The sequence below is a fragment of the Bactrocera neohumeralis genome, chromosome 3, assembly GCF_024586455.1.
Source record: "Bactrocera neohumeralis isolate Rockhampton chromosome 3, APGP_CSIRO_Bneo_wtdbg2-racon-allhic-juicebox.fasta_v2, whole genome shotgun sequence".
In the NCBI taxonomy this organism is placed as follows: domain Eukaryota; kingdom Metazoa; phylum Arthropoda; class Insecta; order Diptera; family Tephritidae; genus Bactrocera; species Bactrocera neohumeralis.
In genome coordinates, this window is record NC_065920.1 from 339236 (window position 1) to 363050 (window position 23815).

General features: G+C 36.9%; 3 protein-coding genes across 5 annotated transcripts; all 3 read left to right on the forward strand.

The window, feature by feature from the left end:
* The first annotated feature begins 153 nt into the window (after positions 1–153).
* LOC126751939 (protein pinocchio) lies at positions 154–19099 on the forward strand. 2 transcript variants are annotated; one of them, XM_050462406.1, is made up of 5 exons: positions 154–409; positions 1851–2086; positions 17239–17305; positions 17534–17783; positions 18010–19099. In XM_050462406.1, exons 2-5 carry the CDS (start codon positions 1870–1872, stop codon positions 18211–18213), a joined length of 738 nt encoding a protein of 245 aa, XP_050318363.1. In that variant the 5' UTR covers positions 154–409; positions 1851–1869; the 3' UTR covers positions 18214–19099. The 2 variants fall into 2 exon arrangements, with proteins under 2 accessions (XP_050318363.1, XP_050318362.1); XM_050462405.1 differs by having other exon boundaries at positions 155–409; positions 1870–2086.
* Positions 19100–19196: 97 nt separating this feature from the next.
* On the forward strand, positions 19197–20650 carry LOC126751938 (hookworm platelet inhibitor 1-like). Its single transcript, XM_050462404.1, has 3 exons — positions 19197–19846; positions 19918–20324; positions 20384–20650. The coding sequence occupies exons 1-3, from the start codon at positions 19619–19621 to the stop codon at positions 20541–20543; spliced, it is 795 nt and encodes a 264-aa protein (XP_050318361.1). The 5' UTR covers positions 19197–19618; the 3' UTR covers positions 20544–20650.
* A 446-nt stretch (positions 20651–21096) lies between these two features.
* On the forward strand, positions 21097–23518 carry LOC126752815 (RUS family member 1). Of its 2 annotated transcripts, XM_050463804.1 has the most exons (8): positions 21097–21614; positions 21670–21852; positions 21947–22246; positions 22333–22483; positions 22537–22693; positions 22749–22929; positions 23005–23082; positions 23158–23518. In XM_050463804.1, exons 1-8 carry the CDS (start codon positions 21548–21550, stop codon positions 23217–23219), a joined length of 1179 nt encoding a protein of 392 aa, XP_050319761.1. In that variant the 5' UTR covers positions 21097–21547; the 3' UTR covers positions 23220–23518. The 2 variants fall into 2 exon arrangements, with proteins under 2 accessions (XP_050319761.1, XP_050319760.1); XM_050463803.1 differs by having other exon boundaries at positions 21098–21614; positions 22749–23082.
* Positions 23519–23815: the final 297 nt, after the last annotated feature.

The following is a 23815-nucleotide window of genomic DNA, read 5'->3' on the forward strand; positions in this document are numbered from 1 at the left end:
TGGTAAAGTCTGTTTGTAACTAAGCAATGCATTAAACATCACGAAGCAAATACTCTCACAGCACTTTCGATTAAACGATTTTCATTGTAATCGATAGCAGGTTGTAGTGATCAAATGAAACCCTGTGCGCCAATAGTCGTTGGAGGCGAAGTAGTTACATTTGTTGTTTTGTGTTATTGTCTACAAATAAAGTTAAAGCTGCGTGTCACTTCCCTAAATTTTCATCAAATTTGTTTAGTTTATTCTTAGTAACATAAGAATGGTATTCTAAAGATTCGTTAGTGCTGGTAGACAATAAACTTTTTGCAGTCTATATCAGTGCATTTGCATCTGTCATTCACCAAATCATAGATTTCGAAAACAATCCACAACAACCCGACATATTGTTGAAAAGAAAATATTTTTAAATGTAAGTGCAATGATGAATTGGTAAAACTTTTACATCAAGGTCGTATCGATTTGAATATGAAGTAACACGCTAACCTGCCAATTAAGTTGTGGAGGCTGCTATCCAGTATATACATACATACATACCCATCCAACATGTGTATAAGGATATAAACATATTTCTTGAAATCAAATATGCTCTTAATCCTGGGTGCATATCCTTTCGTTTAATGGTACTAGTGGTTAATACATATTTCGTTTTATTTTAATTAAGAAGTTTATATTAATAATTGGTTGCTGTTCTAACGGATTGATAAAGGTTAGCCAAGTTTTCATCGACGTCATCTAACGGAAGGCAAAAGAAACGTACTGTTTCGTCGGTGTTGGGCCAAACGGAGAGGGGTGTTAGATGAGTGGGGTTGGTGGGGCATGCAAAGAGGTGGCCAGTGTCATGCGGAGACTCATTGCTCGCAGGACATATATGGATTTGTCTGCGTCTATTCTGGATAAGTAGAAGTTTATCCTGCTACAATATACATCAATGGTTGTGATTTACGTGTTTACCTGCCGGCGACGGCCTAACCTCACGGTGCTTTCGTTGAAGCACATAGATCTATACAATGCATTGATAAGCGCCACATGGCATATATGCATTTTGCACTTATTTTTGCTACCAATTTGTTTAGGTAAATAGGGACACCTTTACTCACTATGGGTCCGGCACCCGGCCGGAGTGCGACTCCACACTGGGTTGAATTTATCAACCCTACCTGCCTTTAGGTTTCAACCACAGCCACCACGAATCTTCACAAAGGGCCAAACCCAATGAGCAGGTTGGAGTAAACTCCAAGGGCTAACTGCTCCCCGTGATACCAGGATATAGTATCTGGTAAGACCTTGTAGCTTTTGCTACTACTAGTTGAGCGCCCACATCAATGACTGGTGACATTTGTCGCTTGAACTTCAATTGTCTCTATATTAGGAATTTAAATAAAGTCTATAATATCATTTCAAGCTGAGTATTATAGCACTATTTCTGAAATAGATTATGCTGACACTTCAAGGCAAAACCAGAAAGAAAGACATAGGGCATATGGATTTTAGTCGCCTCTTACGAGAGGCATACCTTACCACAGGTAAATTCTAACCTCTACCCGCAGGGGGGAACGAAGCTGCGCAAGAGTCACTCTCTTCTCGCGGAAAATCGAGCTATTCATCTGCGATGGGTGGTGGTTTGACTCCGAGTACGCCATTCACTGAAAGGGAGTCGGTGAAACTGTTGAAGGCTCCACTCTGAATGGCATTCAGTGATCTAATCATGTTTAGATCAGTTAGATTAATAATTGGTGTCATAGTATGGTACAATATTTACATGTACAAGGTACATGAAAGTTGCTCTTAGATGATAAGTAAATATATGGATTATTGTATTTTTTTAATATTTGGTTATATTTTCTTATCAGATTGTTTTAAATTATATAGATGAAAAGTTGGCCCACAGGCAGGGATAGTGTAGTTTCAGAGTGGGAAGACAATATTATCTTCGATGCTGATGATCCAGATTTCTATAGAGAATCACCCAACGCTGAAAATCAGCAAATCGTTCTCAGCACAAGGACGCTGACTCTAATGGCTCAGACACCTATTGTAGGACGTTTAGACAGCTCCAACAACAAGTTAAATGCAGTGAACATAAAAGGTAATTTTACTCATCAAAGCACAATTTTTAATATTCTAAAACGTTATATTAGTAATGACCATGAGAAATTCACATATACGGAAAACAGAAAAAATGCATATATACATACATTTCCCTAGCGATCACAATGTGCGTTTTGGTACATAATTTTGTAAATATCTAACACTATACATATTCATATACATATGTTTGATATAGTATAATTATTTAACCTTACCTCATGTGTATAAAAAATCAGATCCGCACAAGAATTGTTAAACTTTAAAGCCCTAACTCTTATTTAAAAAAAATTTAATATGTAGGTAGTCGATATATGTACATCTTATATATAAAAATGAAACACTGTTTCATTTTCTGCCCGCATAACATCTGAAACACAGGACGGAAAGACATGAAAATTTATTTAGCTCTGTAGAAGTTTCTAACGGAGGTTGTTTTTGCAAAATCACTGTCGATTTTGCAGGATGTATGTATGTATGTATGTATTTAAATATCAAGAACGGCTGAATCCATTTGGCTGAAAATTGGTGGGAAGTTACCTTAGAACCAGTGGACGGACATAGACTATTATTTTTATCAATTCCCACGACAGCCGGTTCTACGCACCGGAATTGACTCGGATTTCATCCGACCAAGGGCTGTTCTTTCGGCGATCTAACCCCGTTTGGATCGATGAGTATTAATTTGTGTTTGTCGTCATTAGAGCAATGCCTTGCAGCAGGGTTGCTCCGTATCCTCCTGACTCGCGCTGGCATTGAGTCCAACCCGGGCCCGGAGGAATTTTTCTGCTGCGTATGCGCAAAACGGCTCCATCCAAACTCCACCTCGGTCAGGTGTAACACATGCAATGGATGGAGCCATCTTAAGACCTGCTCAGGCCTTAAGACCCATAGGGAGTGGACCACGCGTTACGTGGCCCCATGTTGCCTGCGCAATATTGCGACACAAGCCTCTACGGCTGTGCAATCCGCACACAGTTCGCGCGCCGCGCCGCCACCCAATCCAAGTGGCCAACAAAGGACCTCCACGGTCCCTAGGAGCTCAATCAGGCAACATAACTCCCCCTTCTGACTTGTCCCCCCCCCCCCCCCCAACCTTCATCCCGCTCCAATCCTCGTGCGAGAACCAACCAGCAGCTCTTGGTCCCTCGCACAGTCTGTTCCGTGTGTCAGGCCGTCATACGCCGGAATGTGACATCCGTCAAGTGCAATTCTTGTACTGGCTGGTGTCATTTTTCGACGTGTTCCGGCCTGCGCACCACACGTGAGTGGAGTGACTCATACGTTGCCCCATGCTGCAGGAGTCTGCCCCCGCAACTCACAACAGTGGCGTCGCCAACCAACACCCCAGCGCGACAACCGCCCCTGCGGGTACTACAGCTGCAACAAATTCCACCCACACGTCACTCCCTCACCCCCAGGATCACCCACGGACACCCGCGACAAACCCGGCTACTTCAATTCAACTGCAACGGACTCCAGAGCAAGATCGAGGAGATAGTTGCACTAATGAATCGGGAACGTCTATCGATAGCTGCGGTCCAAGAAACCAAGTTAAACAGCCGCTCAGATCTTCTGAGTTGTGCAGGTTTCAACGTTATACGTAAAGATCGCGAGCGAGATAATGGTGGTGGCCTAGCTTTCATATTGCACAACACCGTGCAGTATCGTCTAATCGATGTAGACATCGACCCCAGGGATACTACCCTAGAATGTCAGGGTATAGCTATCCGGTCAGGCGATGTCGAGCTCGAAATATTTAATATATACATCCCTCCAGTTACATGTTGCCCAACAGGATATCACCCGAATATAAGTGCGCTACTTCGTGGTGAAAACCGTTTGGTACTAGGCGACTTTAACGCGCACCACGATCTTTGGCATTCCTGCCTGTCAAATGATCGTAGGGGGATGGAGCTGGCGGAACAGATTGACGATTCGACATTCTGCACAATGAATGACGAAGCCCCCACCAGAGTTATGGGCACCTGTAATAGCTCGCCGGACATTACCATTGCTAGCGGTGGTCTGATAAACAGCATAACCTGGCGACCTATGCTAACTCTCGCATCAGACCATCTGCCCATAATTATTTCGATCGAGAAGCCTCCTGATTTTGTTTCTGTGGACAACCGCACCTACTTTAACTTTAACAAAGCTAATTGGGTCGGCTTCACAGAATTTACTGAGAGCACCTTCAACGCTCTACCCATTCCTACGGACGTATGCGTTGGCGAACGTCAATTCCGCAAGGTGATCGCAGCAGCTACCGCTCGCTTCATACCGGCTGGAAGAATAGCGGAAATCCGCCCAAATTTCCCAGCCGAAGCAGCCGTTTTAGCTAATGAGCGCGACACCTTACGCCATGCCGATCCCGGGGATCCCCGAATACGGGATCTCAATTTGGAGATTCGGCGTATGGTAAATCAACATAAGCGGACGAAATGGATAGAACACCTGAAGTCCTGCAACCTCTCCACCGGAGTGAGTAAGCTTTGGGCTACTGTCAAAGCTCTGTCTAACCCGAAGAGACATGACGACCGAGTTGAAGTTCAATTCAATGGTCATGCCTCTTCGGACCCGAAGAAGTGCGCGAGCTATTTTAGCCGGCAGTTCACACTGCACCCTTCGGTAGACAAAGCTAAACGATGTGTTAACCGACGGCTGCGCAAAATGCCAAACGACGGCGCGCCACTTACTTTCACCGGTGAGGAGGTTCAGGGTGTCATCAAAAAAGCAAAATCCTCCAAATCCATTGGCCCTGATGGAATCAACATGCTAATGCTAAAGCATCTAGGCTCGACGGGAGTAGAATATCTCACCAAGGTACTTAATCTGTCGCTGACCACTCTTCAAATACCCGATGTGTGGAAAGTCGGAAGAGTGGTCCCACTACTGAAACCTGGGAAACCCGCCAACAAAGGGGAATCTTATCGCCCGATAACTCTCCTCTCCCCAGTAGTGAAGACACTTGAGGCCTTGCTACTCCCGACCTTCACTCACCACCTGAGCCTAGCCAGCCACCAGCATGGATTCCGAAAAGTGCATAGCACCACCACAGCACTTAGCGTCATAAACGCCCAGATAGTTCGTGGCCTCAACCAGAAACCACCCTGCGAAAGAACGATCCTCGTAGCGTTGGACCTGTCAAAAGCCTTTGACACGGTCAATCACACAACGCTACTGCAGGACATTGAAACAACTACGCTCCCTCCAGGGTTAAAGAGGTGGACCATGAACTACCTGAGCGGTCGCCAGTCATCCGTACTATTTCGAGGTAAAACATCTAAACTGAGAAGAATTAAACAGGGGGTTCCGCAGGGTGGTGTCCTCTCCCCACTACTGTTTAATTTCTACATCTCGAAACTCCCACAACCACCAGAGGGAGTTTCCATAACCTCGTACGCTGATGACTGCACGATATTGGCGTCGGGCAATGGAATCGATGGCATGTGTTCGAAGGTAAACAGCTACCTCTCCGATCTTTCTCGTTTCCTCACTGCACGAAATCTTACACTCTCCCCCACCAAATCCACAGCGACCATTTTTACCAACTGGACGAAGGAGTATAGACTTGAGCTTAACATTGCAGTCGACGGCGTCAAAATTCCGACTGTCAATAATCCTAAGATTTTAGGTGTAACTTTCGACAGTCTATGCTCCTTCTCTCCGCATTCGACCGCGATTATCGCCAAAGTACAGAGCCGCAACAAAATCCTCAAGTCGCTAGCCGGCAGCACATGGGGAAAAGACAAAGAAACGTTGTTGGCAACATACAAGGCAATCGGCCGGCCGGTCCTCAATTACGCAGCGCCCATATGGTCGCCTGGATGCAGTGGCACGCAGATGAGGAAACTTCAGACCTGCCAAAATACTGCACTCCGGACCACTACAGGATGTCTCTTGATGTCTCCGATTGAACACCTCCATAGTGAGACGCGCATGCTCCCGGTTAAGGAGCATAACGAACTCCTCTCCAGGCAGTTCCTGCTGGGATGCTTTCGCAGAAATCACCCCTGCAGCCATCTGCTTGGAGCGGAACCGCCTCCTAGGAGCATCAAGAGGTCATTCCTGGATTACGTCGACGACGTCGTACAGTACGCCGACCGGACTTCGGACGCAACTAACTTTCGACAGGTACTGACCGCCATTCACAGTGGAGCCATCAACACCTTCACCGACTCCCTTCCCGTGAATGGCGTTCTTGGAGTTAAACCACCACCCATCGCAGACGAAGAGCTCCAGCTGCCGCGAGAAACGCGTGTGACCCTTGCGCAACTTCGTTCTGGATACTGTAGCAGGTTAAACTCCTACTTATCCAGAATAGACCCTGACATACTCGATGTATGTCCTGCATGCAACGAGTCTCCGCATGACACTGACCACCTCTTTGCATGCCCCACAAACCCTACCCATCTAACACCCTCCTCCCTTTGGTCCGACCCCGTCGAAACAGCACGTTTCTTGGGCCTACCGTTAGATGACCTCGACGACAACACAAATGATATTTACCATCCCAACGGGGATTAAATCTCCGTTAAAACACTTATGTGGGTTCTTCATTACAAAAAAGTGGCAAACAAGTTTAATGCACAATATCTCTTAAACCGTGGCAAACAAGTTTAATGCACATATCTCTTAAACCACTTGAGCTACAACAACCCCATTGGCTGAATACAAATCTTATAAGAACTTCTACCGACAGAGTGAAAATGTATGAAAACACTCCTCATATAACGGTACTGTTAAAAACTACTAAAAGCGCGATAAATCAATAACTTAATACGCCAGAGAAATGGAAATTTACCACCTAGTGGTATGAAAGAGTTTTATGGGAGCTGGTGTGAAAATTGGACAATGGGCGTGGCACCGCCCTCATTTCGATGAAATTCGTTATCGCGGAACTCTGAGCAACCACGCCTACTTCCCGTATAGCAAAATTTTAAATTACACCTGATTCGTTCAGTTTCCAATACACAAATCAAGAAGCAATAAATGTCAGTCAATGTGTGATATACATACATATATAACTGAAATTAAGGGATAATCCTTCTCTTGTAATGGTATGTCTGTATGTCAAAAATGGGTTGAATCAGACCAATATTCCCCTTAGCCCTCATATACTTAATGTAAAGATTTTCGAACTTCCGAGTGACTTTGCGCCGATATATCGGCCAATATGTGAGTTATCCCAATGCAAATAAGAGAGCGTGTTTTTCTCATAAGAGTGTATCTTTGTGTCTAAAATAGATAAATTTGAGCGAAAACTTGACTTACCCCCAATTTAGCTAATATCAGGATTTTCGAACATTCGGCTGACTTTACTGTATATGATTGGTTTTACACCTTAAAGTACTTCCCTGGCTTTGATTTTTGCAAGTTGCAGGAGTATAAAATGTTTGGTTGCACCCGAATTTGGCGCTTCCTTACTTGTTTTTGTTTACATATATACATGTGTACGTGTATGGATTATGAATAAGGCGGTTGTTTTTTGGTATCTATAATATTAGTATTGAGAAAAAGTTCAGTCATAATTTGAGATGAGTGCATGATATCCGTGACAACAGCGTAATTAATATTTGATACCAGTCCCAAATTCTAAGCGAGCGGAGCCGCGGGTTGAGACCTTGTTATCTTCCGTTCCCTCAACGGTCGGGTCTACGTAACCGGAACGGACTCGGATTTTTATCCGGCCAAGGACTGTCAGCTTGGCAGAATTCTGCCGCTACAACAACAACCTAGTCATCTTACAGCAGGGTTGCTTCGTATCCTCCTGACTGGATTGGGTCCAACCCGGGCCCGGAGGAATTTTTCTGCTGCGAATGCGCCAAAAGGCGCACCACCACAGTGGCCAACAGAGGACCCCCATGATCCATAGGAGCTCAAATAGGCAGAGTATAGCTATCCGGTCAGGCGATGTCGAGCCCAAAATTTAATATATAAATCCCCCCATAGGCTCGACGGGAGTAAGCTTCCTCACTAAGATCTTCAACCTGTCGCTGGTCATTCTTCAAATACCCGATGTGTGACAAATCGTAAGAGTAGTCGCACTACTAAAACCTGGGAATCCCGCCAACAAAGAGTAGTCCTATCGCCCGATAACTCTCCGACTTTCAAAATTTAAAATTTGTCTGACGTCAATAGCCCTAAGATTTTAGGCATGGTCTTTGACAGCCTTTGCTCTTTCACTACTCGTACGACCGCGATTATTGTAAAAGTACAGAGCCGCAAAATTATCCTCTAGTTGCAAGCCGTCAACACATGAGGAAGAAACAAAGAAACGTTGTTGACAACATACAAGGCAATTGGCCTGCCGGTCCTTAACAACGCCGTACCAATATGGTCGCCCGGATGCAATGAAATGCAGACGAGGAAGCATGAAACATGCCAGAAAACTGCACTCCGGACTATAACGAGATGCCTCTTGATGTCTCTGATCGAGGAGGCCCGTGTGCTCTCCGTTAAGCAGCACAATGAACTCCTCTTCAAGCAGTTTCTGCTGAGGTGTTTCCGTAGAACTACGCCGACCAGATTTCGTACACAAGTAACTTCAGACATGCACTAACCGTCATTCACAGTGGAGCCATAAACACCTTCACCGACTTCCGACTTGTATTGACTATTGTATTTGATAATCTAAAAAAATATATGAATTCAGTTCATTTCATTGCTGCCTTATATCAGCCATCACAAGTTTTTAAGTAGTTAAAGATATTTTCAAAAAAAATATATTTATAAGAACCTTCGTGTTTTCGAAATGTATGTACATAAATTTCAACGAATGCACTCATGAGTAAACAATATGAACATTAATGTAAGTAAGTTGTGAGTTAATAACTTTCGATTACTATTTTTATATCAATTGCTTTTTGTGGTGTTTTTATAAATATATATATATAAGTACCGATTCTTCAGTTGCGAGAAGTGTCTGACTACCCACTCGAACTTATTTCAAATTTGAGATCAAATACTTGAACCTATTTTAAAGGTGCACAAGAGTGCTTATGTAAATTAATGCATTTGAACAAAATATAACTACCAACGAAGTGTTTACTCTGTATATGCAATCACCATTGGTTGTGGCCTAAGTGCGGTAAGCTTCTATTCCTTTGCTTATGCAAATGAAAAATTTGTGCAATTATATTAGTACGGTGCCAGTATCACCGTCACGAATTCGCCTTGGAGTCATCTCATAAAAGTTTAAAGCCGTTGTAATTTATGTTCAAAAACTACGATTGTAGCAATGAAATAAAGACGCAAACCAGAAAAATCAAAATAATGGTATTAATTAATCTCAAAACAAATTTGGCACATATGATTTCTATATGCCTTTGAATATTACCATTTTGTTAGTGCAGGCCCCGTCTGGTAAAGAACGTATTTTTACTCAAGTTATCGCTAGCGCCAACAAACGAATAGACAAGCATTGCGAAATCATTTTGTCTAATACAAAGGTCTGATAACCTATTTACTAACTGCTAAATTTCCACTTGTAAAAACCGTCGCAAATACAAAAGATATTTGTCTATCTACAGAAGAATTTCTCACACTCGTCCCACTCAGGCATTTCAAATGTTCGTAATTATACATACATACATATGTGTACATACAATCATCTATAAATATATATTTATATGTACGGAGGCGAGACTAAAATATGACGAAATCAGTAAAAAAAAATTCCGTTCTTATTCTCAAGTACAGGATAGCTCATGAACTTGGTTCGACTCATATAGTGTACTCGTATGTACGAGGTTTTTTAACGGCGCCTAGAGCAATGTGAGACCACAAGTCAAAGCTACAAAGCAATATAAGGAATTTTCACAAATGAATGCAGTTATATATGTACATATGTACATACATACGTATTTCTTCGTAAGTATCATAAAAGTGATTTTACCATAAAAAAAATTTGTGCACAAACGTAAATATAGACAGACATTTATACGTAAAAATCACGTGAAGAAAATCAGAAGCAGAGTTTATTTTTAACTTTCATATTCGTAGGCATGTGTACATACATACATACATATGTATGTGTTTAAATAGAATTTGTTAGCTAAAAATAGTTTCTTTAAAAAATCTATTTTCACTTTGGTATTTTATGAATGTTGGTACAAATATAAAGTATTACTTTAAGTTGAAGAAATCATGAGTTCAAAAGACATTTGTTAGTCAGGTCAAAAACTCTGTCATATATTAATATAGGTCGGTGTTAAAATTAAATGAAATGCAAATTCGAACTGCCCCCGCATCCACCATATTCTTCAGATATGTCCTCCAACAACTGGTAAAACTTAATACGTTAACGACGTTATAAGAAACAATCATCTTTTGTGTTTTTAAGCAATAATAAGTACTATTTTTTGTGTAAAATTCATTCATAAAAACATGGCTTATGTAGCAAATATAGAATTTACTTTTATTACATAATCTTATTAGTTTAAATATGTTTTATATATGTTCCTCATTTAAAATAAATTCGCTTACAAAAAATAAGTTTCAGACGAAAGATTCATGAGGGCATACGTATCATATGTAACGACTTACGCACTTCCATATTTGAATCAATCAAGTCTTGATATTCGATAACTCAAATATAAATATTTTTATTTTGACGAGGAGTATAATATTGCAAGGAAAATTTTAGAATAGCACCAGACAGTGCTGTTATAACGTACATAAGAACATACATACATACATATGTATATTCAATACAAGTATGACAATACGTTTTTCCCGCATAACATTACTTAACGCTGATCGAAACGCCCCTAATGTACACCTATGTCTATAAAACTAGCAGTGCTCATTACGAGGTAAACAAAAAGATTAATAGTTTTCATAAGTAAACCCAATGCAACTCTAAAATCGGATTCTACGATACGGTGTTCATAAAAGTATCAGTGATACAACAATTTATTCGTATTTCCAAATTTTTGACAACACTTTCGTGGAATAAATATTGTTTTTAATTATGTAAATATACAGATATTTCGACATATGCTTGGCATGGTCCATCATGTTTTAGCGGCAGTAAAAAAGCATTTAAAGATTAACGGTATATATTAATTTTCACACAACGAATAGGCAAGAGACAACTATTTTTACAAACACTATTTTTACAAAACCCATTTTCTTTACCATAATGGTAAGGATAAAACACAATTTTCAATAGTAGTATTATATATAAACATACATACCGTGCTGAAATGAATATTTGCACTATAATAGGGTCTGTCATTAATATATCAAAAACTCTAATTTCACCTTGTTAGTTTTTAATAAACAAATAAACCTCGCTAATAAGGACTTAGTTAATAAACCTTTCCATCTCTATAAGCAATAATAGATACTTCTAACTATTTTAATATTATGTAGTAGAATGCCATTTTTTTGAATTAGTGGTCGCGTATTTTTTTTTTTTGGGTTGCTTGCAAAAAGGTCCCAATTTGGTGCTTTAAATAATTGGTGTAATGTTTGTTGCTTACGGCTTTGTTAGGCTTTAAAATGGGATTTAAATTCCGCTTGACTTTGTGCATGCTTGGAAAATCACCCGATTCTTCAAATATCGAATTGAGAAAAAAATCAAATAACATGATACGAGTAACAGATTTGGAAACTATCGTTTTTTTTAGGAAGAATTATGGAAATATTGGGAAGTAAACGATAATGGACACACTGATTGGAAAGTAAATTAAAACTCACCTCAAGTTCGAAAATAAGAATGTGTTTCCCGCATACATATGTACGTGTGCATATACATACATAATATTTACATACATACATATACATATGTATATGTATATGCACATACTACGTATTGATTAATTATTCTTGACTTTCAATGAATCGTAATTGCATTCCTCAAATCGATTCGAGGCAATGTAATGTCATCAGAGGTGTGCGAATCGAACACCACATTTTAAAATGTATCTCTATTTATACAATAAAATACTGGAAGTAAATACATTCATACGAGATTTAAGATTTTTAAGTTTTCTTTAACTTTGTTAAACAAATGGCGGAAAGCTCAAATTCAATGCAAAAGTTCCCACGGGTAATGTGTTGGTGCATAATATGATAGCGAAGCGGATGTTGTGATTACCTGAGTTGCACACACAATATCGCAGTATTTTGTAGATATCTAAATGATGAGTGTCAAAATTAAATAGAATTCATCGTATGGCTAACTCTGATTCATTCATTCATAAAAAAAAAGCATACATACACGCATGTGTAGACAAATCATGTGTATAATAATCTAAAATTGTAAAATGTGACTTGCAAGGAGTATACATACATACATACATACATATGTATTTACATAAGTATATATTATAGTTATTGTATGTATGCACAATTGTGATGATACGGGCATGGTGGATGATTCGAAGTGTGCTGCAGAATGATTTGGCAAGCGAGTGGCGTGGTTTATTAGTGTCTGCTCTTGTGGCACTCTCCCTCTGTTATAAATTATGTATGACTTTTGCTGTAGGCTCTTATCAGCATACAATGTCGACCTAAGTTTGTTTATTATTTCATTTATTGGCGATTGTTACTGTGCCTCCTTTTCGTAATAACATTCAACAGCGCAATGAATTCCACAGCTTGCTAAACACAACAGCTACACAAAAATCCCAAGAAATAATCCCCATACATAAAAAACAAATATTAATGAATTTGAATTTAGTGCCATCATGCTAGTCACGCGTGTCCACACACTACAACAAATCAAAATTAACTTTCCGCCAATACACATGTACATATGTACATATATAAAATATCAGCGATCTTTTGTTGCTTTGCTTTTGAATTTATCACACACCGCTTCGTGTTTGGATCGGTTTTAGTATTTCTCTTTGCTTGCCTACGTATTTATTCACAGGGCTTATTAACGCGACTCATAAGCTTATAAAATAACCGATCACTCATACCACACGTCTGTCGCCTGCATTTCCTTACATCGGGCCATCGCTCGCCACTGCTACTATATGCACTTATGATACACACATCTACATACATTATTTACAGCCGACGCTCACACACACACAAAATTTGCGAATTTGGAAACTTGTATGCAGTCAGGCGTTCGTGTGTTATATGTGCATGTATTTGCTAAATACGTACATACATACGGGCATATGAGTATATGGGTGTACGAGCGCAGCGTAACCAGCTGTAGACCAAGACTGCGTTGTCAGGCGAAATTCATAAAAGTCAGCCGCACGCAACATATGATTTCAGTCTTTTGAGTTGGGTCGTGTTGTCGCGCTTGTTAGCTGGCGAGGAATATAAAGACAGCAATAGAACCAAAATCAATTGAGTCAAGAAACATAGACTTTAAATAAGTTTAAGAGGACTGAAAAAGTTAAGAAACTGTTCATCCAAAATAACAGTAATGTTTTATATTTGTGCAATCGAAGTATGGTGACGAAAGTCGTTTTTGATAATTGTGTTGGTTATAAAAATATCTTGTCATAAGCGAAAATTTCGTGTCAACAACGTAAACGCTGTAGTTAATAAACACTGTATCCATCATATTTAAATAAAAAACCATCAAAAGTGTAACAATTCGTATCCATTTTGAAATCCAAACTCGTAATTGTGAGTACCAATTCGTACATAACAGCAAGTATTTTGTTATATAAAGCGTAGCTAGTTTATATGTAAAAAGCTAACAATCATAAACGACTGATGACAGTAAGAAAACTAAAACTACAAATAATACAAATAAATATACATTATTACAGTCACACACTTTTAAGCACCTCAATCTCCGCGAATTCTATGAACACAAATGAATGCATATGTACATATGTACATATGTGACTTTGAACGCGCTGAACTGGTATTCAGTTCTAGATGGAAACGAGTGAATAATACCCATGCAATATGTGAGAGTACTACTTGTAGCTACATAAGAATGACCGAATGCACAACAGTTTCAGTCATTAAACATTTAACTGCGTACATATTGGGTATAGTAACTATGCACACTTTTGGTAAATGATGATCTCCATGTTTTAGACTTTCTTGGTCAATTAAATTTTTAAATCCTGCTATCAAATTCCATACTAGTGAAGAGGTATGTAACTCATTTCCAAAGCAGGGTTAAAATGGTACTACAGTGTGTTCGTTGGGTTAAACAAAGTGATCAATTTTCCAGTTCCCGAGCCGCTCCAATATTAACATTTTCCAATTTCCAAAACTACTCCTTCCAACCCCACATAACATATGTATGTGCATATAAACATATAAGGAAACTGAACTCAGCTTTGCTTACTCTGAATTTCGAGGCAACATCTAAGGATGCAATCTAAATTACATAAAAAATCAAAGTTGTCTCTATTATTGTGTTAAGTGACTACATACATTCATTTCATTCATTAACTTAACTTTGTTTAATAACTATACATAAATATGTTATTTTTTGCTGATGACGAGAATTGCTTTTAGCATGACGGCTGTCATTGACGTCAAGTAAATATGCAAACATTAAATAAAGTCCAGAGACAGTATATAAACAGCAACTGCAAATTTCCAGTTGAGGAAACCTTGCATCATTCCACATGCAAAAAACAAAAGTAAAAACTGTGCAAACTTATTGAAATATTCAAACGATTGTGTGGTTTCCATTTGCACGTATGTATATAAATATAACTGAAATTTTAAACAGAAATTCACTCGGAGCGAGAGAGCAACAAAATATATGAGAATGCTTTTTGTGTTGAAACTGGTCCATTGAGCTTTTTACAGTTTTGTTTACCAACTTTTTGATATTAATATCAAAGATGAAGATGAATATCAAAGTTGATGGAGCCACGATCTGTATGAGCTCTACGGCCATATTTTAATAAAATTGCAAGCTCTTGGTGGAGGTAGATAGTCTCTCAGTCGTTCTACCTCTTTTGGAACTCTTTCTAGTTAGTTCTGATAAAATCTGGTCACTTCTGGTGTACTGAGGAATATAAGCAGTACTTATTAGCATTGCTATGGCCCCGGCTGGACCATAAATATATGTACCAGAGTTCTGCGTAAATGCAGGGTTCTCCTGAAAGTATCTCGGAAAACTTAAATTCAAAATTCTTTCTATCGATTTTACTGTGGTATATACATATGTATGTACATACATACGTATGTATGTATATTCTTATATAAGCGTACATATGAGAGATGCACATTAACAACAACGTTCCAAGTGAAAACCATACCTAGTTTTGTAAAATCGTACCGCATTTTACCAGATTTGTTGAGTACGCCACTATGGCGAGTAAGCAATTAACGAGTCTGCTGCTGGAATAACCGACGGTTAATTGTTATAAATATGTGCATATGCATGAATGCATATTAATGTATTTTTTTATGTAATATTTGTCGCGTAAAAAATTCAAATGGCCGAACCTTGCCTTTTGTCTCATTATATTCTATGTACATATGCATGTATACATATACATATGTATGTATATCTTCACAAATATTGAAGATCAATACCGCCATTCGTCACAATTCAAAGTGTGTATGATTTCCGTTGGGATATTTCATTGTTTTTGGCATAAGCTTTCAAGGTCAAACTATTTATTGCATACGTATAGGCGAAAAATATTGGTAAAGTGTCTAGGTGCATACACATACATATGTACATACATATGTACTACATATGCATAATTTGAAAATTGAAAAGGTCATCCATTTTAGAGTTCAATGAATTGTATATGTATATAAAATATGTACAATAATGAACATTCACATTTAGTATTTATGTATGTGTGTTCATTATTGTTAGCGGGCTTTGGGTGCGTCGGCTGAAACTGTTGTTACGAATATTACAATTGGAGATTGGTCGTTAACAAACCTGTTATGCGATATTTATTACGTGGACAAGAGTGCTTATTCAATCTTTCTGAGAAGTTCAACGACGAGATATGAATAGATATGTAGAGAATACTATATTCACAAATTATTCCAATAAAATTCGTAGTTATTTCCGTTATTGTTTTAAAAAATGCATTCGTTCTCCGAAATATAACCGCAATTATGCCAAAGCGATGAATATCGTATTGGTGATTGTATCATTTTTAATATAATAATAATAATAAAAATTTTTAAAATAGAAGTTCTAGAAGATAATTTAAAGACTAGACAAATTGTAAAAAATAATAAGTACAACAGGTATTTATTGTATTCAGTTTTCTGTGCGCTATTGATTTTTGCTTACTTCTTTAATCTGTTTCTAGTTTATCCGCCATTATTTTTCAATTACTTTTGAAATTCGTTTTGGCATGCTAGAGATAAGTTCGCGACACGTATTAATTTAAGTCTTACATATGGTTTTTTTAACGAGATTCCATAACTGAGCCTTGTTTTGGAATGATTGCTTTCCAAACCATTGTTTCAGCTCGAAACACCGAATGTAACTGTTTGCCTTGAAGACGATAAACATTGCGTCTGGCATCATTCAAGAACAAATTAATATTTATTTCATCGCTCCACCAGATATCGTGCTACTTTTTTCCGCCACCTAGGGCGGACCAATTTCAATGATTATTTGCGAGTTATAATCGTATCCTTAATTTTTTCTTGTCACAATAAAGGTAAAAAGCCACGTCAAAGACGGTCAAAAATTATGCATATGTTGACAGTTTTCTTTGATTATCAAGGATGGTGCACTCCGAACTCCTTCCGACCGGCCAAACTGTCAACAAGGAATACTATTTCAGTGTTATGCGTCGTTTGCGCGAAGTTATTCGTTAAAAAAGGCTCTTGGTTTTTGCACCACAAAAAACGTTGGCACAAATGTATTTGGGTACAACTGTATTTGGGCCAATGGGGACTACTTTGAGGGGACGACGTATTAAGAATTTTAAAATTATAAACAAAGTATTACTATATTTTGCTCATATTAGTACATAAGCGAAATAACGAACCATAAAAATAATTCGCCCGATTTGCTAAAAATCTTAGAATAATTAATAACGTACTTATTATTTTGACCATGTGTGTATATACACATACTTTGTATGCATGCAATTATGTACAAATAATATTAATAGAAACAATTGTTTCATCGAGATCGGGATTCACACACATCTCATTCAAAAATTCAAGAAAGTATTACGAACTCTATTTATACTTGTTTACGTTTATTTGCAGCTCCAACAACAATGTCTTTAGCTAGTGTTCACGGACCGCAATTTACCGATATCTGCAGCCCATTGGGGTAAGTTTGTAATGCCTTAAATAATTCAAGATAGATATATGTACATACATATGTAGAGTTACGTACATATATCAAAGTGATAACTTGAGTAAAAATGAAATGATATTCATTGGCCTTCTAAGGAGGAACCATATAGGCAGAAATCAGAAATCTAAAATAAGCATAATTTTGTTCATCGTTGGAGTTGCATTTTTTATCTATATATTTTTATCTATAAATTTCTTAAAGACGCAGCAGTATTAGCATGTCATCATCATTTTCCGATTTAGTCGGTAGTCCGTTGGAAATTTCCGTGGACAATGTACTTACTATTGAAGAGCTGCGTCAGCACATGGGCTCATGTTTTACATGCGGAGTATCCTGGACCGATGACCATGTTTCTCTCGACTGTAGTGAATGTGGAGGCTACAGCTTAGAGCGTCCCTGCCCACTATGTGATGGTCAATGTGGTGTGCTGTGGAAGCGTGATTTCACAATGGTAGGTATAAGAGGTTTATACATTAAACGGGTATTTCGCTTCTACTTTAAATTGCTAATGTTCTCTCATATTCGAATTAAATTTCCTATATACATACAATACATAATGTATAACCTAATATGCATTGCAATTCGCCAATCAGTTGTGTAGAGATAATATGCAGTTATAAATGATTAATTTAATTTCATTTACTAACTATATGGTAATCTGCTTATTTTTTTTACAGTCGCATGCCTATAGCAAAGCTCGATGGCATGGGGTGTGTCCCAGTTATCAGGAGGCAATAACACATTTAAATCCCCACGAATCTGCTACTACCGTCACATCCTCCGCTCCGCCATCAACATGTGCCAACGCAGCCACGCATATGCGTTTGGCTCAGGAGCTGTGTCTACGTTTGGAAGAGCTTTCAGCAAGTGCTCATACGTGATGATACGTCAAGCAGCTATCTAAAAGTTCCTCAATTTATCGTTATTCCATTTTCATCTGAATTGATGAAAACCTTAATCAATTAGCACATGCTTCATTTCTCAACTGTTTACTGATCTACCTGAGAGTTAATAGTTTTCAACTTGTTTAATAAAACTTAACTAATTACATTTCACTATAACATAAACACTATAACTATGAAAAAAATTTGGCTGTAAAGCCTGTCTCTTAAAAACTGTTCCATGCCCAAATTCAGAATTTATGTAAAGCTTATAGAATTTCTCATTTTGTTATTGTAAGTTATCTTTCCGTTAAGACTTCCTTCCGTACACATATAGTATGCACATACATATTATATTTAGAAAAAAAGTAAATGTAATTCACAATGTATTTGTCAACTTAAACGAGTATAATTAAGTACGACGGAGTGGTTGTTACATTTTAAACAGTATATAAGGGGAAATATACACAAATTTGAAACGGAATCAAAAACTGAAAAGCTGAAAGAATACATAAGTATAAGTTAATTAAGAATTGGTATTTACAGAATTTGTGGAGGGGTGTTCAGAGTTTTATAGTTATTTATAAAATCCACTGGTTTTACGTACATATATTAATTTTAATCATGAAGACATTTGCATTTTGTGTTGATATAACATTTAAATTTCTAATACAATTAATTGAAATAATTATACTAAAATCGAATTTAAGTCGACAATTTTGATTTCCAACATGGACAACGGCTCTGCCTAATATAAATACATACATACATTTCGAATGCTCAATTGATAAGTGCTGTGCCGTACTTATTTATATTAATATATTATATCTGCGGTTTATAAATTTAAGCTGAAATAAATGTATAAGTTTTAGATTTTCTATGAAAATCTGTCTATTTTTCCGTTGTAATTGAATACACTGAATACAAGTAATATTGTTTGTTGTTACATATTATTCCGTAATATTACTTTATATATATGTATAGTGATATGTTTTATTTGTATATACTTAATAAATAATTTCAAAAATCCTCTTAAAATCAGTTTGAAACAAAACCCGCCCATCAATTCCTACGGATTAAATGGAGTGATAACATTGAACCCAGTGCCTTGCATACTTATATGGTTTTTATACTCTCACAATATTTTTCAACAGAATATTGTAGTTATGTTCGCCTAATGGTTGTTTCCAAAATAAAAAATAATCAAGGGAGATATAAAGTTACATATATATAGTATATAAGTACATACATATGTACATATATATAAATGATCTGGATGACGAGGCGAGTTGAAGTCCGTGCAAGCGATAACTTGATTAAAATGAAATATATTTGTGTATACTGGTAATCAGGCTTTGATACTTGCAAATTGCTCGAGTATAAAATAACTTAGGTAGGTAGGGAGATGAATGTATTCTTACTTCATAAAGAAATTATTTCATTGTGCAGGCTTTCAAAATCAGTTTTTGGTCGTTTTGTGATTATTAATGTTATGTGTATTCTATTGAAGTTTATTATTGTTTACTTAGTTGTTTTAGACTCCTATAGCTATACCGCAGCTTACAATTATTTCTGCGGCAACGATGATTGGTGTGAGAAAGGAAAGCATATAATGTGTGATCCATCGGCAATTGTAAGTTACTTACATATGTACATATACATATGTACATGTGTTATGTGAGTGAAATTCTCTTTGTAATACAGGAAAACATAGGTAAATTTAAACGACATATGCCATCGACTTTTAAAATTAGAAATATGTTTTTGGAGCTTCACAACCAGCTTCGTAATGAAGTAGCTGGTCGGGTGAAAGCAACACGCATGCGAAACCTCATTTGGGACAGTGAGTTAGCATACCTGGCTCGTACATACACTGGTTTATGCCCAAGCAAGCCGAGCGAATGTCATAAAACGGCACGTTTTGAGAAAGTTGGCCTCAATTCAGCAATGCAAGATGGATTAAATCGGATATCATTAGACACACTAATGACGTCTACATTCAATAAATGGAAAAAGGATGATTCTACTTTTTACAAAGTGCTCACCCTCGATCAGGCGTCGCGTGTGGGGTGTGCCATAGGTTATTGTGTAGACTGCCCCGAAGGTAAAAAGTAAGTGTATCATATTTATTACCTCTATATCATTTATATGAATATATGTGTACTTGTAGTCATTGTTATTTCATATCTTGCTATTATGATATGGATTATAAAGAGGGCGTAGATATAAATGATAAGGGAGAAAATGCGGCTACGAAATGTAACGTTTGGGACTCGGTTCAAGACGAAAAATATACAAACCTCTGCCGTAACACAGGAAAAATATTTTAGAAAAATACATGAAGCTTAATTAATTTATGGAAACACGCGTTAAACTTTGAGTTTGGTTTTACGGTCTCATTATACTCTACATTATTTTATCAATAACAGTTATTAGAAGCACCATTTACTTTAATTAATAATAACTAAGGTAAATGATTAATAAACGAATAACTATTTGCTTTTTTATTTATAGACCCAGCATTATTCAATTGTATGACGTGCAGTAAAGTTTAGCATAGATAATACATATCTTAAAATATAGAAATTAGAGTTAGATAGAGGATGAAGAAAGTGTTTCCTTTCAGAGTGTTATATTTTGTTGCGTTCCCTTATAATGCAGGGAAAATGTATCTATCTTCTTTATGACAAAGTATTAAAGAACATAGAAATATATATATGTATTAACAGAGAACGTATATTTATATAAATATAAATTTATAAATATTTATATAAATTTACGTTCTCTGTGTATTATATTATCGTTCTCTGCTTTCTCTATATTTTTACGTTCTCTGCTCATTGCACTTTTTTAGCTTTTGACAATTCACATGCTGGTTCGCAATTTCATACGTTCTCTGGCTTTACTGCTAAATTGATTATTTTTGTGGTTTCCTTCGTAATAGTCGGCATTTGATCATATTTAAACGTTTTTATAGCACCTAGTAACTAGTCAATTAAGTAGTTTACAAACTGTAAAACCATTAAGGAAAATATAATTATTCCACGCTAAGTGAAGAAACTGTGTTTAAAAATGTGTACCTATATAGTTGTCGACGTCAAAATAATGCACGCAGGCATAGCTAAATATTTTTATTCTCGTTTGTTTTAAAATGATAAAATTCAAGTAATTTGCAACATTCCCAGAAAATACTGTATGCAAAACAAATATATATATATATATATATATATATAAATACAAAAGACTAAAAGCATTTGGGTTGTGGATAGAATTGTTTCAATAAGTGAAATACTCTTATATTGGATTGAAAACTTAAGACTCTAACTTAAAGAAAATGAAGGTGCACTTTCGTGAACAATATGGTTCTAAAGGAGAGGAGGTTCTCTATATAACACCAGCAGGTAATTTTATACGTATTTACTAAGATGTTTATTTTTCATATTTATATTTGTGTAGATCAAAATAACATTGTTCGCGTACCTTTGCGCAGCGATAAATTGGTAATACAGGAGAAATTTTTTCTTTTCCGAATACTCCAGAAAATCTTCTTACCGAAAGGCTATCCAGATAGCGTCAGCGAAGATTACGCGTCATATCAAGTATGGGATACTATACAAGCATTTTGCAGCACCATATGTGGTTAGTAATTTGCTGGATTATCACAATTTTCTTGCCTACTTAACTCGCACGGATGGTCTAAAAACTACTAACTGTTGTTATTATTTAAATGCAGGTACACTTTGCACCCACGCCATTCTGAAAGGATTAGGTGTGGGAAATGATAACATAACAGCCTATTCAGCTACAGTCACTTGGATTCTTAAGGACGGTAGTGGACACATAGGTCGTATCTTATTCTCTTGGTGGAAGGGTTCGCAGCTGGATATCGATTCAAAAAAATGGCGCTTAAGAGCAGATTTTCTGAATGATTTAGCCATGGGAATTGAAATATATGTGCTTCCAAAGTACCAATTTTTCAGTACGCACTTATTGTGTGTCACAACTGTACTAAAAGCTATTGTGGGTGTTGCAGGTTGGTATTTGCTTCTTGTTAAGAAAATAAATATTGATATAAAACATATTCGAAAAAATACCAACTATATTCGATTTAATTTTAAGGTGGTGCAACTCGTGCCGCACTTACGCAGCATCATGCAATTCGGGGCAACTTAGCTGACGTAGCCTCGAAAGACAGTTCGCAAGAGACGTTCGTAAACTTGATAGCTTCATTCGTAGGTCTTTATTTGTTAACGCTTATTAAAAGTCAAAGGTAAACTGCTATATATTATGGTATTCAGTGGAGACTAATCCTTCATATTTCAGCATATTGTACACCGTATTTATATTTATTATCGTAACTCATCTTTATGCAAACTTAAGAGCTGTCAAAGCTGTCTGCTTACGTACATTCAACGAGTCACGTTATTTAATTGCTTTGGAAGAGTACTTCCGTTCTGGGCGAATGTTAACACCTCAACAGGTTGAATGATGTTACTATATGTCATATATATATATAACCAAAATCCTTCTTTTAGGTTAATAAAATGGAGCGCGTTACTATAGGACAAACAGTTTCTGTGTCGCTAAATATTTATATAGGCTTATCAATCAGAGCTCTCATCGATGAATATAAAACGACTCACGCGGTTGAAAACATAATTTCGTCTTTCGATCCACACGAACGTTTTATTATTGCTGAAAGTAGTAAAAATATAGGTGTGTATTTGCATTTTGATGCACGGTCTCAAGATGTCCTAAAAGCATATTTCTTCGCCGTTTCCTATTTGCAAGATCGAAATCAAACCAAAGACAAATATTGGGAAATTCAGTCTAAATGGCAAGAGTTCGTAACGTTGGCACAAAAAGAGGGTAAGCAATAATGCATGCGTATGTGTGTACATATATCATACATAATATATTAAATTTGATGGAATTCGTGTTCAGGTTGGATTACTACTCAGCATTTACTGATGGTGGACGAATATCGATTGGACTGGAAGGCATAAAATAAAATATAGTCTATTAAGATTTAAAATAAATTAATTGAAAAATACAAAGTTTTAAGTTTTGTAGGTCAATCAATTACACGATCTCAAGCAAAATCTTCAGTTTACGTGCACTATACAAAATCTTGTTTCAGAATATAATATTATCAAAAGGATTTCACTTTTTTTGTAAAATCCGTGTTATGCTGATATATTTGATATTAGAATTTAAGAAAGTGATATGCACATATCTCGTAAAAACCAAAACTAGCACTATAAATAAAAAAAGAAAATATTTCTACAAGTATTTTAACACAATAGTTTTTAACGTATTATGATTAGACTATCATTGTGCGCAAGACATACTTTTAGTATGTTGAAACTCGATTCTGAAAAAGGAAGAGTTTAAACTGCTACAATATGCAGAACTACGACAAAAGGCTGTTATTTCGGCGTTTTAATCCTGTTTGGTTCGGTAAGTAGTAACAAATTCAAATCCACAGTGATGTTAATTTCCTTTAAATAATATGTATATATACAAAATAAAATATTGGATATTAGCATTAACTAATTAAACATATGAAATGTAGAAATATGTTAAGAAATTAAAAACTATC

Bases quoted from the DNA above. Each gene is read 5' to 3' on its own strand.
- LOC126751939 (XM_050462406.1), top strand. From the start codon at position 1,870: ATGAAAAGTTGGCCCACAGGCAGGGATAGTGTAGTTTCAGAGTGGGAA. The intron at 2,087-17,238 runs GTAATTTTACTC...GTTTATTTGCAG, and splicing joins AAATGCAGTGAACATAAAAG to CTCCAACAACAATGTCTTTA. The intron at 17,784-18,009 runs GTAGGTATAAGA...TTTTTTTTACAG, and splicing joins GGAAGCGTGATTTCACAATG to TCGCATGCCTATAGCAAAGC.
- LOC126751938 (XM_050462404.1), top strand. From the start codon at position 19,619: ATGAATGTATTCTTACTTCATAAAGAAATTATTTCATTGTGCAGGCTT. The intron at 19,847-19,917 runs GTAAGTTACTTA...TTTGTAATACAG, and splicing joins TGTGTGATCCATCGGCAATT to GAAAACATAGGTAAATTTAA. The intron at 20,325-20,383 runs GTAAGTGTATCA...GTGTACTTGTAG, and splicing joins GACTGCCCCGAAGGTAAAAA to TCATTGTTATTTCATATCTT.
- LOC126752815 (XM_050463803.1), top strand. From the start codon at position 21,548: ATGAAGGTGCACTTTCGTGAACAATATGGTTCTAAAGGAGAGGAGGTT. The intron at 22,484-22,536 runs GTAAACTGCTAT...TTCATATTTCAG, and splicing joins ACGCTTATTAAAAGTCAAAG to CATATTGTACACCGTATTTA. The intron at 23,083-23,157 runs GTAAGCAATAAT...ATTCGTGTTCAG, and splicing joins AACGTTGGCACAAAAAGAGG to GTTGGATTACTACTCAGCAT.